At 31.4% G+C, this 17,397-nt stretch overlaps 1 protein-coding gene across 6 annotated transcripts in view; it reads left to right on the plus strand.

Annotated features, from left to right (window-relative positions):
- Positions 1 to 16,584, plus strand: part of LOC143054435 (potassium channel subfamily T member 2-like) — a 49,868-nt gene extending 33,284 nt beyond the window's left edge. For all 6 annotated transcript variants that reach the window (XM_076227446.1, XM_076227445.1, XM_076227443.1 and 3 more), the window contains 14 exons: positions 1,224 to 1,373; positions 2,123 to 2,328; positions 2,922 to 3,156; positions 3,762 to 3,867; positions 5,572 to 5,747; positions 6,590 to 6,661; positions 8,958 to 9,086; positions 10,129 to 10,240; positions 11,328 to 11,429; positions 11,857 to 11,940; positions 12,529 to 12,669; positions 13,622 to 13,781; positions 14,996 to 15,077; positions 15,416 to 16,584. In XM_076227446.1, coding sequence (XP_076083561.1) covers positions 1,224 to 1,373; positions 2,123 to 2,328; positions 2,922 to 3,156; positions 3,762 to 3,867; positions 5,572 to 5,747; positions 6,590 to 6,661; positions 8,958 to 9,086; positions 10,129 to 10,240; positions 11,328 to 11,429; positions 11,857 to 11,940; positions 12,529 to 12,669; positions 13,622 to 13,781; positions 14,996 to 15,077; positions 15,416 to 15,701 — 2,041 coding nt within the window. In that variant the 3' untranslated portion in view covers positions 15,702 to 16,584. The remainder of the gene's footprint in view (positions 1 to 1,223; positions 1,374 to 2,122; positions 2,329 to 2,921; positions 3,157 to 3,761; positions 3,868 to 5,571; positions 5,748 to 6,589; positions 6,662 to 8,957; positions 9,087 to 10,128; positions 10,241 to 11,327; positions 11,430 to 11,856; positions 11,941 to 12,528; positions 12,670 to 13,621; positions 13,782 to 14,995; positions 15,078 to 15,415) is intronic.
- The last annotated feature ends 813 nt before the right edge of the window (positions 16,585 to 17,397 follow it).

The raw sequence follows: 17,397 nt of genomic DNA on the forward strand, positions 1-17,397 counted from the left end.
TTTATAAAAGATTAAAACTACTATTTTTTGCTTCATATTTGAATCTTTACGCCAATTGCCGCTAAGAAAGTAATCAAAAATTGTTTCCTTTTATTTTTATACACTTTCGGAATTACGAATCTGAATTTTATTTTCAATTAATTTACACAATTTAATTATTGTATCTTTATTCTCATCGTGTATTAAATCTTAGTGTATTAACATCGTGACAGCATACTCTTTCTAATCCTTTCCGTTTATCCTTTCCAAATAACAACATTTATACCTGTGTACGCTTGAACTCACACCTGCGGCTAAATAGCTACAAGGTAAACGAATTGACCTCAAGCCGAGAAATATACAGTGACCTTTACAAAATAATATACACACTCTGCTCACACATTAGTTGCATTGAAATGATTATCAAAACAATAACGGTAAATAGAACTGAAATATTTTCAGTTCAATATCAGTAAAAATGTTCAATAAATATTTTATGAAAAAAATCTCAACAATAATTAATCAAATTTATTCAAAAACATTTACTAGAGATAATTTTATAGGAGTTTAATTCAATCAATACAAAACGGTATATGCATATTCATTTTCGTTCATTCTTATATTGTGGTTCATAACTTCGACCATTCGTCAGCTGTGCGCTTTTAATTACGTATATTGTCGATAAGCTATAAGAGTTAAACAGATTTTATTTTTTCCCAGAATTCAATAAATCGGGCTAATACATCACGACCCACTCGAGAATTCAACCAAAAAAGTTACAAATACTTGATTTTCTCCGTTATTAGAAGGAATATAAATTTAAAACTTTGCAAATGTGTTTTTTATGTTAAGATGAACATAATTAGATGATAAGTAAAAAATCGCGGAATTTCCCTTTAACAGAAAAAATATTGCAGTTATTTGATTTTGCTGTTTTATCCTTTTTTTATTAGAAATTTGTCTAAGCATTTCATTCAGTTTTCTTCACTGTTTTTGTCAAAATTTGAAATGAGTTTAAATACTGGAAATTTTAATATTACCTGAATATGGAACTCTTTGATAAAAAAAAAAAATGTTTTACTCGAAAAGTTGTTGCAAGTGAGACACATGGCTAATCAATGTATAAAAAAAAATCACAATTACATCGCTTGGATACATTACGTTATTATAACTTCTATCATACATTCATTATATTATGTAGGAAATATAGCAGTAAAATAACAAATGAATATTTTGTGTTTCAGTGAGGGAGATTTAGCCAGTGAACCATGGCAACAAGTTTATGGGAAACACTCTGGTAATGAGATATACCATATACAGCTTTGTTATAGTAAAATATTTAATCAGTTTGAGAACAGAAAGTTTACAGAAGCATCAGTGGAGGTACATGAAAAGTAAGTAAAAACTGTGTTAAGAATACAAAGTAAAATCACAAAAATACTGAACTCCGAGGAATATTCAATAGAGTCCAACCATTTGGCATACCCGTAGCCAAGGGGGGTTCGGGGGGTTCGATCGAACCCCCCCCTTGAAAACAAATAAGCACTGTTAAAGTCGATGTTCTGTTCGAATTGTGACTGTTAAAGTCGAGTTTGTTAGTCCAACGAACCCCCCTTTGGAAATTCCTGGCTACGGGCCTGTTGGGGATTACTCAATTCAGAAATTTATGCATGCCTTTAGGAGGTAACTGTATTTTAAGTGATATAACTGATGATTTGGTGGTCACAAATAAAGTGTAGTGGCTACGCATTAGTAGAGCTAGTAAACAGGTATTTGTGACCATCAAATCACCAATTGAAGCCATCAAAGCTGAAAATACAATATTATTATCTCCATTCTAATGAAATGAACAGTAAACAACATCAAATCATACATTCAAAATATGTCTTATGTTGTCTGTGCATACACATACATTTTCATAAACATGATAGAATCAATTATGAAGTAATGTCATGAAAATTGTTGACATTATCCAATCAAAATGAATGTTGCAAACTATGTTACATGAGAATTATATAAAAACATTATATAGTATTTTCCTTATTTTCCCTGAAATGTTCATGACTTGCTAATAGTTTTTGTCATTTTTTTGGGGTAAAATGAGTCGGTGCCAAATCTTGAATTATTCATCTGTTAATTTCAGGTTTGGTGTAACATTATTAGCAGTTATGGATGTCGATGATAGTATTACTAATGAGGAACCTAAGATACAGTTAAATCCAGGACCATCGTATATCCTAAAGAAGCATGATTTCTGCTTCTATATGTCTGTATCTAAAGAAGAAAATACAAACATTGCTAATATCAAAATAGAGAAAAATGATGTATCACAGAGAGAAAAAAATTATGGTTAGTAGATTTACATTGCTAATATTATGTTTAGTAGAAGAGTCTTTAATTTGCACATATTTTGATGTCCATGTGCTGAACACTTACATGCAATTTGCGCATGCATGTACTTACTTTGAACACCAAAGTTTTATAAATGCATGAATAAGGACTTCTGTGTCTAAAGAAGAAAATACAAACATTGCTAATATCAAAATAGAGAAAAATGATGTCTCACAAAGAGAGAAAAATTACGGTATGTAAAAGCCTTTAATTTGCACATACAGTCAACTCTTGTTGTCTCAAACTCGATTTACACAAACAATTGGATGAATCAAAGTTTTCCGTTAGTCCATATAGTTATATATATTTTGATGAATTATGTATTTCAGTAATAAAAGACTGATACATATACATCAATTTATGACTGAAATATCAATCCCCTACTCATATTCATCTTTTAGACTCTTTTGATTGATTTGTCACTAATGAGTCTTTCAAAAATGAAATATTGTGTTTGGCCTACAAAAATTTAATCCCTGTACAAGTATCTATGATAGTTAATTTCCAATTTTAATTATTAAGGCAGTTATATTTACCTCATTTGTTTTTAGAAAAAATTGCCCAAGAATTACAAAGAATGATCAGTGACCAGTATAACGACACAAATGAAATTGACCAAGAGGAAGAGGAGAGTGTGTTTAATACCTTGACCAGTATCTCAGGCGGTCAAGTAGGGGCCAAACTAAGGGACCTCAATAGAAGTAACATTGGTGATAATGAGTTGAGAGTTGGTGATGAAGACCAGACAGACTCAACAGGAAATGCTACAGATGCTAGTGAAAGAGAGTAAGTTCTGTTGCATTCTGGGAAATTACACCTGTGACATTCTATTGGCATGCTTGCAAATTATATGGTGGGATTGATATTTTTTTTCATTTCCAGGACCAAGAAACTATTTATCACTGTGTGACATCGCCACCAAATATAGGTACTATCAGCCTGATTCTTGATATCTGTCAATACTATACATATACCAACATATATTGGTACCCAGGTATCTATGCCCTGGTATTTGTACAGTAATGTTGCTTTTCTTGAATAGAGAACCAGGCCAAGGGTGCCTACATCCAGTGGTGATGATACACAGTGTATATAAGGGAATAAAAACATACAAAAAAGTCATGTACTTTTATGAAATACCTTTATCTCAAAATATCTTAAATTTGGTTTAAAGAGTCATTAGCTAGATATTACACAAAAAATTTAAATATAGGTGTTCACTATTCACATTCTTTTAATATTTGATTTTTGACCCATCTGTCGTTTTCATAGACAATGCATACCAAAAATTTACTATCAACCTTTTTATATTATGATGAAAAGATGACTCAAATGTGATCAAATTTTATTTGACAAATTATCTTCTAACTTTTATGTATATTTTTTTGTAGGTTAACTGTAGGAAGACCGCCAGCAACATTTTTTGTGGGACCAAAGAATGCTGATTGTCACCTTATGAAAGTTATGAGAAGTAAATGCTGTCTAAAATGGGGAGAGGTACAAAGCTATGCTTCTTATGCATTTGTTTTCTTCTTATTCTTCTGAAAAGATATTCCAGATTGAAAATTTAAGATTTTTGAGAATTTCTAACACCAAAACAAACACGAAATTTGAATCTAAATTCTAGGTGACTTAGAGCTTGCGGCATTGTGGTGCATCTTACTCATGGTTGAAGACTAAATTGGCCTTTTGATGCCTCTATTTCTGTTTTCACTAATCCTGTTGGCTTTCTGTCAGTGATATTGTTTGCCACAAGTTACAGCCGAAATTCGGCTTTTTCCCCTAGAGAAAATTCCCAATTACTAAAAAAAATGGCTTAAAATTCCTCCCAAAAAGTTTTACATTTTCCCCAAACAGTGTTGGCATTGGTAGTAATGTTTGTAAATATCGTATTCATGTTATTATTTTGATATTAGAAAGCACTTTTGAGATCCAGTTTTCTGATCAGAATCATCATGGTGTTTGTAACACATGTGGGTTTCAATGCATTAAGTACCATCTTTGCTTCTGTTTCTTTCCCTTCTCCGAAAACTACCAAAATATACATGACAAAACAGTACAAAAAAGACAGCAAAGGTCAGCAAAAAATCGGAGATGTGTTTAGAATAAAATATACAAATTTCCCAATTTCATTAAAAAATATGCACTTTCCAAATAAAAAACGGTAGAGGTAGTTTTGAAAAAAGACAACAATATCACTGGCTGTCATCCTGAATCATTTCTTTATCTATGAGTAATTCTCTGTGCATTAATTGTTGCTTGAAGAAACTTTGTTTCCTCATATTCAATTTTATTTTATGAGATGTTGGTGTTCACATTTTTCCATTAAATATTTAAATGATCCATATTTTAAAAAAATTAGCTGAATTCTTAACAAATGTTTTCAAATTATTATAACAGTAACAATGTCTGGCTTCTTTTACTTTAAGGGACCATAAGTTTCATAAAGTGCAATTGTTCATATTTGCATTCACATATTGTCAATGAGTGCCAATGAGAAGACTCTCCATCCAAATCACAATGTTTGAAAGTAAACCATTATTGTTCAAAATACGGTCTTCAACAAGGAGCCTTTGCTCACACCGAACAGCAAACTATAAAGGGCCCCAAAAATGACATGTGTTTAACCATATAAAACAGGAAAACCACTTATGAACCACATCAACAACTGAACATCAGATTCCTCAATTAGGACAGGTGCAAACAAATGCAGCAGGTTTAAACTTTTTAATAGGTACCAACCTTCACCTGTAACTGAAACAATAGTGTACCAAGACTATACATTTTTTGTACTACTGTACATGTATATCAAGAAATTTTCCTGTGTGACTAACTTTTTTTCCAGTAGACATTTTAACGAGAAATTGAACTCATTAACAAATAACAGTTTCTTTATTCAAGTGTTACAGCAGATTTCATTGAGTATGTAGCCAAAGGTAGTATCTTTGGTTAGCTTGCTTGTTAGCTGAACCGTGAATTCATTATCAGGTCAGGTATACTATCCTTCTTTCGAAGTAGCCTAGTCCAACAGACAGATAGATTGGTTATCTGTCGGACTAGTCTACTCTTAAAGGAGGGTAATTTACCTGACCTAACAATGACTTCACGGTTCAGCTAACAAGCAAGCTAACCAACGATATTACCTTTGGATACACACTCAATGAAATCTGCTGTATTGATTCTTTTGACGATTATTTGCAGGATTGCCTACATGTAAACGACAAAAATGCCAATGCTCCGAGATGGGGACAGAACTTGATTATTTTAACAGCTCAGCGTATTAACCAAGGATTGTATAACTTTATCCTACCATTGAGATCATGTTTTATCAGCATTAAATCACTCAGACCAATCATACTCATGTTTGAAGAGGACGAGTGAGTCTGGTTTATTTTAAAAAGTAAAATCACAAAAATACTGAACTCAGAGGAAAAAACAAAAAGGAAGTCTCCAATCAGATAGCAAAATCAAAAGCTCAAAAACATCAAACGAATGGATAACAACTGTCATATTCCTGACTTGGTACAGCCATTTTCTTGTTTAGAAAATGGTGGATTAAACCGGGTTTTAAAGCTAGCTAAACCTCTCACTTGTATGACAGTCATATCAAATTCCTTTATATTGACAACGATGTGTAAACAATCAAACAGTTGCTTATTACAACAAATTGAAGATCATATATTAGAAGTTGGGGTATAAGTACCAATGAAACAACTCTCCATCCAAGCAATTTGTAAAAAGTAAACCATTATAGGTCAAAGTACAGCCTTCAACATGTAGCCTTGGCTCACACGGATAAGGAAGCTACAAAGGGCCCCAAAAATGACTAATGTAAAACTATTCAAACAGGAAAACCTCTTAGTATATAGACTCTCTTTTGATTTTGAAAACTTAGTGGTTAGCGTTCCAGAGCTATGGTACTTTAAGTATTCATATTTGACACAATATTTATATGATAAAGGGTAGCTGAATATCATGTACATGTTTTTCTAAAGAGTTAATTCATTTTCTCCTGATTAAATGTTTTCTAATTATCCCATTTACTTTTGCAACATTTTTAATATGCACAATAAAGGCATATGACACATGAGCTCTTGGCCTAACTGCTTATTTCTGTAACTCATCAAAGCACATGCCTTAGCAAACACATTAGCATATATAACTTAAAGACACAAATTTTATAGCTTTTTTCTTTAATATTTGAATATTTATATTTTAGACCAAGCAAGCTATTTTTAGAAACAATAGCCCATTTTCCACATGTTTACTGGATGAAGGGAAAATTAGTCTGGTAAGTTTTACCATTTATATCCCCGTATAGTTTCAAATGAATATTGGAATTTTGAAAAATGTTATTAATTTCCTTACAACATTTACTTCGTCTAAAAATATTGAGAATTTATATATTTGAGAATGATTAAAAATTTTGTATCAAAATTATCTCACTTTTGACAATTTTAGTAATTAATATAGTAAATATGCTTGAATTCAAATGAAGAGAACATAGTAATTTCTGCTAGATAACAAAGTTATGGTTTATTGCTTAAATATATAATTTTTAGTGATATTTAATTATAAAAGGTCAATTTATGATAGAAAATTTCACATCCAAGTCTCACTATACAAGAAAATGCCTTCTAAATGGGGTACAATTGGGCAAGTGTTGAAACAGAGTTTTTGTCGAGCCTGCAACTTTTATTGCGTAAAGCTCGACATAGGGATAGTGATCCGGCGGCGGCTTTAGCTAACTTCTTAAAAGCTTTATATTTTAGAAGGTGTAAGACCTGGATGCTTCATACTTTGTATATGGATGCCCCATGTTACGAAGTTTCCATCAGTCACATGTCCAGTGTCCTTGACCTCATTTTCATGGTTCAGTGACTACTTGAAAAAAAATCTCTCTTATTATAAGTAATAGGATAACTATATTTGGTATGCAAGGTCCTCATGTCTGTCAGACAGTTTTCACTTGACCTCGACCTCATTTCATGGATCAGTGAACAAGGTTTAGTTTTGGTGGTCAAGTCCATATCTGAGATACTATAAGCAATAGGTCTAGTATATTCTGTGTATGGAAGCACTGTAAGGTGTACATGTCCAACTGGTAGGTGTCCTTGACCTCATTTTCATAGTTCAGTGGTTATGGTTAAGTTTTTGTGTTTTGGTCTGTTTTTCTTAAACTATAAGCAATAGGTCAACTATATTTGTTGCATGGAAATATTTTATAATCTATATGTCAGTCGCATAGGTTTTATTTGACCTTGACCTAATTGTCACGGTTTTTTGCTTAGTGTTAAGTATTTGTGTTTTGGTCTGTTTTTCTTAAAATATAAGCAATAGGTCAACTATATTTGTTGTATGGAAAAATTGTTAGCTGTACATGACTGCCTGGCATAGTTCATCTGACCTTGACCTCATTTTCATGGTTCAAAGGTTAATGTTTAGTTTTTGAGTTTTCATCTTTTTTTTCTTTTCTAATACTATATGCAATAGGTCTACTATATTTGGTGTAAGGAATGATTGTAAGGTGTACATGTCTAGCTGGCAGGTGTCATCTGACCTTGACCTCATTTTCATGGTTCAGTTGTCAAAGTTAATTTTTTGAGTGTTGGTCTTTTTTTCTAATACTATATTTAAATGTTTTATGATTTATATGTCAGTCGCATAGGTTTTATTTGACCTTGACCTGATTGTCACGGTTTTTTGCTTAGTGTTAATTATTTGTGTTTTGGTCTGTTTTTCTTAAACTATAAGCAATATGTCAACTATATTTGTTTGTTTTTCTTAAACTATAAGCAATATGTCAACTATATTTGTTGCATGGAAAAATTGTTAGCTGTACATGCCTGCTGGCATGGTTTATCTGACCTTGACCTCATTTTCATGGTTCAAAGGTCAATGTTTAGTTTTTGAGTTTTCATCTTTTTTTTTCTTTTCTAATACTATATGCAATAGGTCAGCTATATTTGATGTATATAAATGTTTTATGATCTATATGTCAGTCACATAGGTTTTATTTAACTTTGATCTGATTTTCATGGTTCATTGCTTAGTGTTAAGTCTTTGTGTTTTGGTCTATTTTTTTTTTAAAACTATACGCAATAGGTCAACTATATTTGGTGTATAGAAGAATTGTTAGCTGTACATGGCTGCCTGGCATGGTTCATCTGACCTTGACCTCATTTTCATGGTTCAAAGGTCAATGTTTAGTTTTCTTGGTTAATGTAAAGTTTATGTGACAGTTGTAATAAAGCTTTATATTTAGGACTATCAACATAATATCAATGATAAGTAAAGGAGGCGAGACATTTCAGTGTGTGCACTCTTGTTGAATTTTGCAGCAGTACATCAACTAAGTATGCATGTAAGTGTATAAGACATGGATTGATACTGGACTCCAAATGCGATTATTTTCTCTGTTTTCTGTGGGAAAAAAATTGTTACAAGACAAATTTAGGAAGTACAAAACACACCATTTATACGTCGTATCACAAATATAACCGACTTAATATGGTTTCAGTGGAGATGCGGCTCAATGAAATTGGTCTCTTCCTTTAGTAGTATAGATTTTGTTATTTCTTTTTCAGTATAGATGATTTATTAACTGCCGGCATCAACAAAGCTAGTCATTTGATTGTTGTAAACAGAGAAATAACAGCAGATCCTACACAGATGGTAGACGCTGAAACTATTGTTAATGTACAAACCATACATAAGTATGCATAAATTAACTTAAAATTAAATTAAAATAAGATATCAGGTATATGTTGTCATTCACCTCAAAAGCTCACCAAACCCTTAAACAGTTTTATAATCAGAAGGGATATATAATTTACAATACTGTTGTCAAGTAGTAAAATCACTATACATTTATATTTTTAACAGCCCTAAGATATTAGATTAAAATTAGTCTTAATTCTAATAGATATGCACATTCAGATTTAGAATACATTTAAGTTTTTCATTAAACATAACATTATAGGGAGACAACTCTGTGAAATTCAGCTAAACATTTAAATCCCGCTCTATTGTTAAGCAAAAGGCAATATTGAGCTTTTTAATGATCAAATTTAGTGTTTTTAAACTGCTTAATGAATCCCAGAAATTTTTCTGATAAAGTGTGTTTTTTGAAATTTTTATGTTTTTGTCAAAAGGTCAAAGTAAATATTTTGACAAAATTTAATGAAAATTAGAGCCAAATTGATTTTAGTCATTAAGATGTTTTGTAACACCTTAAATGTCTTTCTCAATTTTATTATTCACTAATTACAATTTACTAAACAATGCATGATATTATTTGTACATCGATCTGTAAAATGGCTGATTCTGAAATAGTAAAATACAATATTTGACCAGTATGTTACAGTTTCAGTCACCGTGACAAAGAGTTTACATTTGAATGTTGAGTTAATTTTCCCTTTTGATCATTTTTCAGAATTTTGCCCAAAAACAAAATTTGTTTCACCACAATTTTACAATTTAATTCAACAATGTTAAGCATATGATTGAAAAGGATTTGGGGTATACATAAATGAGATAGCAAATTAATGATCAATAATAAAAAAAAAAAAAAGATGATTAGATACTGCCTACATATGGTCTTCAACAACAAAAGACATGACTGTGTCTTTTAATGTGAAATAACAAGTACCTTAGTGCACTGGAAACAAAAGAATTTTACAAAATTTATTTTAAATACATCCTCTTGTCTTTTACCATATATCATATCATAATTTTACTTTATATGTATTTTTACAGATTGTTTCCAAATATCAACATTTTAACAGAGTTATCAGAGAAAGATAACATGAGATTTATGCATTTTCAAGCCAACGATGAATACACCTTAAATATTTCCAGGCTCGAAAAGGTCAGTATTCTACCTTTATAGTGTTCAGGAGCTGGTTTCACAAAAATAGTTGTGACCAAGATCGATCTTTAGTCTCGATTAATTCATAATACTTACAATCAATCTGAATGGTTACAAGCTTTTTTGTAAAACGTACTCCACAATTCTTTTGATGGATGGATACTGACGCTTGATTAAGGTGCTACCTAACACTACAGGGATATAACTCTGTAAAGTCAGCTAAATGTTTTAATTATGTTGTGTTGTAAAAGGAATATTAAGCTTCTCAATGATCAAAACTGGTGAAACTGCTATATAACCAGTGTATTTTTTCTAACAAAACGGTTGGTTCAAAATTTTTGAAATTTTTATATTTTTGTTAAAGGGTCAAAGTAAACACTTTGACAACATTTTATGAAAATTAAACGAGCTAAATTAATTTTAGTGAATGTGTTGGGTACCACCTTAATGTCTAGTGCAAGTCAAAGCCATATTCAGGACAAAAACAGGCTAATGTGATATGAGTATAAAACCAGCTTTATACTAGACAAACATGCTGAGCCAGATTTTTGAGTTCCATGTTATCAGTCAGTAGGAAAACATGTTGCCCTACCTGGAAATATTATTCTTTACTCTGAGTCAACCAGTCTGTACTCATGCTCCTTCATGCTGGCCGCTTGAGGTAGAAACTGCATGAGTCTACCTTTTTGGTCCTGTTTCTAAAGCTCATACAAACAAATTTTATATTTTCTGACAATGAACATTTATTGAATTTGAACTATATCAAAAACTATAAAGAATCACACTTTGTATAGACTATTTTAGAAACTATATATAGGAACAATTAAATTTTGTAATAAAATTGAGAATGTAAATTGGGAATGTGTCAAAGAGACAACAGCATATGGCCACTAACAGGTCTTCAATGCAGTGAGAAACTCCAGCACCCTGAGGAGTCTTTTAGCTGGCCCCTAAACAATTATGTTACTAGTTCAGTGATAATTACTATTTCAAAAACTAAATGAATATTCTATAGTAGTAGTCATTGACTATTTAAGAAACGAGAGGAACACAATAAAGTAATGTTGTTTTTCATTGTCTTTTTCAGAAACTAAAAGAACACAACTGTATACTGACCCATTTGTTTAGATTACCATTTGCTGCTGGTCATGTGTTAAGTGGAGCTATGTTAGACACACTTTTGTACCAAGTAAGTTAGAAGTCCACATTTTATATGATCTGTCTTTTTCCATTTCTTTTTTTTTATCTTTTGTACTCTGGACTGCTGAATTTGGAAATCTTTTAATAGCATATTTTTACAATTATGATAAAATTCCATCCCAGCAATTAAATTTTAACACAATGACAAAAATAGAGAAAAGAAAATAACTGTTATCTTGTCAAATTTCAACTAGTTAAAAGCTAAGGAAAATTATTGAAATGATGTTAATTATAAAAATTAAAAATTGTGCTTTAGAATTCTCAAAGTCAAATATATGTTATTGATAACAGCTGAATGTTGGGAATGAAAACATCTAAGTACAATGTACACTTGTGGTAATTCTAAAAAAAAATGTGATTGAAAATAAGTGAATCTTGATTAACATGATTAAAAACAGACCATGTTTATTTTTCAGACATTTGTAAAAGGATATTTAATTAAGTTTGTCAGATTATTACTGGGAATAGATGCAGAACAGAATTCTGGCCATTTATCAAGTGTGAGTTATATTTAAAGTTCTGAATTTTATAGAAAAAAAACCATGCGATTTGTGGATTTATCACAAAACTTTGAATCTTCTGAATAAAATAAAGCAGATGTAGTTTGATTGCCAATGAGACAACTATCCACCATAGTTCAAATGAAGTTGATTTAAGCTATTATAGGCAACAGTACTGCCTTCAACAATGAGATAAACCCATACCATATGGTCGGCTATTAAAGACTCTGACCAAAACAAATATGAAACAATTCAATTGAGAAAGCAAAAGGCTTCCTATAAGAATAAAACAATTTACAAAAAAAAAAGAATATGACAGACATGAACAAAAGACAACCACTGAACTACAGGTTCCTGACTTGGGACAGGCATTTTTTAAAATATGTGCATTTTTCTGTACATTTCCTAAGTCCTAATGCTTATGTTATCACTTCCCAGCTGAAAGATCTGATTGCTCAAAGACTGTATTTAAATGGGTTGACCATAATAAGTTTTGCATTTATACTCTAAGTAATTTTGAGTTAATTTTGAATTCAATAATGTTTATTTATATGCCTTAACCAATGAGTACATTATCTTGTGTTACAGATAAAAGTGAAAAGACAAATTCTTGCCAAATATAGAACGTATGGAGACTTGTATAAAGGATTATGTACAATTACTGGGGAAATTCCCATTGCTATATATCGAACAGAGAGAAGAAAACGTGCATACAATGATTTAGATGAGGTAAGGTGTTATCTTTATATGTTTATCAGATTCAGAGGCAAACTTAGGGCCCCCCTTTTGTGAGAAAAATTTAGTTGATTATTTAGAGAATCACTGAAGCCTGACATGAGCATGCCCCCTCCAAGGCAGTCAGTTGGCCTCCCCCCTATGAAAATTTCTGGATCCGCGGTTTTTTATGATACAATAAGATTATATCAGTGAATCAGATCAGATACGTACCATATTTATCAAGAAGACAAAAATCAATTTTCAAATTTAAAACACAAGGCTTGCAGACAAGTTCAAGCATTTCAAATATAATTGCCAGAAATGGAGAAATATCAAATTGATTGATTTTTCATGGGTAACGGCCAGAAATTCACAAGATTCGATGGTGGAATCCATATATTGCTATATTGATTTTTAGATGAAATATAAGCAAACATTATTGTTATTTTTTGATGATCTGCAAAAAATTGTGTCCTTTAATGTCATATGATCAGGAATTGTCTCCTCCTTTTGTGACTTCACAAATTCGTAGAAAAGCAAGAAAACTTGTTGTCATACTTGAAGACAAACTGTGTGAGTCATCAAAAAATAATTTATATTCAATCGGTAAGTATACATCATCTTAGAAAATACAATATTGCTCAAATTATCACCAAAAAAGACCAAATGAAAGCAAAATTTATGAAAAGCAGTATACTGTGAATTCAGAAATTATTGCAATGTTTTTATCCTTATGTGACAAGGTTATAATTAAAACAATTAAAAATTGGAATTTTTTGTATGAATAAAACCGGACTTTTCCTAGTATTGCAGAAATTAAGATCGCATTTAACTCTGAAATGACAAAATCACAATAATAAATTCATGCTATAATTTCTGAATTTACAGTAGACATTATTGACCATTTTATAATAACTTTTACTTTTATATAATATAAAAGATACTTTAACTTTTTTAATTATAGACTTCAGCAGGGGAGAACAATAATTCGAAACAAGGAAGGAGTGTAGAACGTAAAGTAACAATAAACGTCAGGCATTTCTACGAGCGATCAGAACAGAACGATGTGACAGAAATAATCAGAAATCGTATGAAGTCATTACACATGGATGAAGATAGCTACGGTAAATTATATGCTAGGGTCTTTATTTCTTCTTATGCCCCATTTATGTTTTTCTGTCTGTGGGTTCGTTGGAATGTCCCTCTGTCCTTCTGTCTTTCCCACTTCAGGTTAAATGTTTTTTGGTCAATGTATTTTTTGATGAATTCGAAGTTGAAGTCCAATCCACTTAAAACTTAGTATACATGTTCTCTTTGGTATGATCTTTCTAATTTTAATGCCAAATTAGAGTTTTTATCCCAATATCATTGTCCCCTGAATATAGAAAATGATAGTGTGAGTGGGGAATTCTTGTTTCTTTCATTTTTTAGGTTGGTTTTCTCTACTCTTTGTTTGCCCATTATGCTCTTTTATCTACATTAAGGGTGTACTTAAGTGAGGTTAGGTGAAAATTAATAAATTAAGAAGTTAAAATTAATACTATAAACTGGTAGAGCATCAATCAAGGATAAAAATAAGCTAAAAATATTGACAGGTCATGAACCTCCTTTTCGAGATATTTGAGATTTAAAATATGGCGGGAAAAGGCTGACTCGGACTTTTACCTTATATTTGCATTGGTATTATTAGGTCTCAAAACAAAAGAAAGAAAATTAAGAATCTTTTAAAATTTTGGTAAATGACATTTCATGAGCTATTAAGTTTTATATGAAAAAATTAATGGGTGTTATGCGGCAAAATATTTTACATTGTATTGTATGGAAAAACACCAAGGAGTCCGAACATTTGACACAAATTCCAAAACCTCACCTAAGTACATCCTTAAGCACCTCTTATTTTCTATTCTTTATTCTCATGATCTAATTTTCTTTATTTGTAATATTTTTGCCCTTTATTCTCCATATTCTCAGTTCTTTAAACTCTATCCAGACCCTCATATACTGACTAAAAAATTAATACTTGCAATTCATGGAATCTACAGTTTTCATTTAATATTTAATTCAATAAGTATTGCAAAATATTAATTTAATATACCATTTTATATCTTCTCAAGAAAACCATGATACTTAAGCAAGTACACTGACAATCATACTCAATTAAAGTTGCTAACACCATCCATTTGCAGCTTTCAAACTTACAACCTCAGTATTATCAGGCTAGTGATACAGAAGATGAACTACTTAGACCACTCAGTCATCTAGCACCCTCCCCCATTTTTACAGGTAAACAGATAAGCAAGTCTGTTTTGTTTAATAAATATATCTACGTATTTTACAGGTGGAGGTGAACCAATAAAGACAGTCTCTTACATTATACTGAATCCTACTCCAAGCAGGAAGTTGAAAATGGGAGATCTCATGTAAGTATAGTATAAGACAATTCAAGTTGTCTAGGCCTTATTAAAGTTTTTATAGGACAAGAGCTTCAAACATGAAAAGAATGGTTATCTTTTTATGTGGAAATCTTTTTAAATGATTACATTTGCCTAATTCTCCTTTGTAAAAAACAATGCATAGAAAAATGTCATGTGATTAGACTTATATATTCAACCTTCACATTGAATACACAACTATTTGGGAACTCTGTTAGAAGGTAATGTCTATAAATAAAATAAGAGGTTAATTTTAATAAAGAATGTTCCCATGAAAGGCATGTTTTATTTATTTGTATAGATAAAAAGTTTTCTTTTTTCCACAGATACGTAATACAGCCAAGTTCAATGTTTGCAGTACCAAGTCGACTGACTAAGAAACCAATTCGTAGAATGTCCTGGGCCTCAGCTAGAGATGCTGCCAGTTTATTCCACACCAATCGTGATCGTAGTAAATCCATTGATCCAGATCTAGCTTCTCAGACCATTCATGAAATATCTCATCGTAACTCCGGGGATGAACATCATGAAATAACAACAACCGATGTTGCCAAAAAAATCAAAAGTAAAGTTTTCGTAACGGAGAAAGTGAAAGAACTTGATATGGTGTGAATGCTGCAGACTTTGTGATGTTGGCATCATGTGACTTTGGCATCATTTGTTACTTTGGCATCATGTGACTTTGGCATCATGTGACACTGTAATGTCATGTGACTTTGGCATTGTGTGTCACTTTGGCATGATGTGACACTGGCATCATGTGATACTTCAACATCATGTGACACTTTGGTATCATGCGACACTTTGACATCATGTGATACATTCGCATCATGTGACACTGTAATGTCGTGTGACTTTGGCATAACATGATAGAGGAGAAAGTGATTTTAGTGTTTTGTAGTGAACAATGATAGTTATTCTTTGGTTGATGGGTATTCTATGAGCTGCTCATATTTACATAGAATTATATGTATCATAAGTATATAGGATCTGACCACAATAAATTCTGGAGATACTTTGATGCTACGCTGATAGAAGCTTATTAGATAGTTTGTTCAATGTTAACACCAATAGCAACAAAGGTGGCAGATCTGGACATTACTTTTGTACATTATTTTGTACTAAAATCCTTGTACATTTATTTTGTCCATTATGGTAAAGATGTTATATCGCCTTGACCAACACAGAATAGGACGACAACACATGTTGAATGATTTCTGAAAAGATAGTATTAAACCTGAACAACCTTCATACAGCTTTAGTTTGCAATAAATGACTGAACTCTCATTCACCATAATGTTTAAACTATCCTGATCACAACATTTGCTATGTAGCTGTATAATGGCAGAAAAGAAGGCATACTTTATGTTTGACAGCTAGAACCTTTTCATTATTATATGAACATTACATTGTTAGACAACATGTATCTTATTAATACTGTTTCTAATTAGAATATTTTAAATTTTCTAGAGGCAAGAATAAAAAGCGAAAGTAGTAGATTTTATTACTGTGAAACATAATACATATAAAAATGAAGATGTGATATTATTGCCAATGAGACAACTCTCATAATGAGAACAAATTGCACAAAAATTAACAGCTATAGGTCACCGTGCAGCCTTCAACTATGAGCAACCATACCGCATAAAACTTTGTTGAAAATAAACTAAGAAAAATAACAGCCTTATTATTGACAAAAAAAAAACTGAAAAACAAATATGCTACACAGTACACATGACCACCACTGAATTACATACATTTTTTATCTTATGAAATTGTAAAGAAATATTTGTTACTGCACATTATGCTGACAACAGTCAATTCAGAAAATTGATGTTGTTGAGTTATCCTTATGAATTGAAATTGATATGTGTATTCCTTCAGTTAGAATATGCTCGATTCTGAATTTTTCTTCTTCTGTCAAATAGATATAAGAAGATATGGTATGAGTGCCAATGAGACAAATCTCAATCCAAGTCCCATTTTTTTAAATAAAAGATTAAAGGTCAAAGTACAGTCTTCAACAAGGAGCCAGTATTTTATTTTTTAAAACCATGTTTTATGACAACATATATCCATTTGTTGGAAATAAAAGCTAAATCAGTACATTGAGCAAAGAATGAGCATTCTATTAATGGGGATAATTTCCATATCACAGGGTTAATATATGGGATAAATGATACATTTGATTCATTTATGTAGGCAGGATTGAATAATGCACACTAGAATCAGAAAAAAATGTCAAGCTGGCACATTGACCTTGTCAGTTCAAGGATGAAGGGATCCAGTTGCTCATAAAACATTTAAA

The sequence above is a fragment of the Mytilus galloprovincialis genome, chromosome 12 (assembly GCF_965363235.1).
Source record: "Mytilus galloprovincialis chromosome 12, xbMytGall1.hap1.1, whole genome shotgun sequence".
NCBI classification, from domain to species: Eukaryota; Metazoa; Mollusca; class Bivalvia; order Mytilida; family Mytilidae; genus Mytilus; species Mytilus galloprovincialis.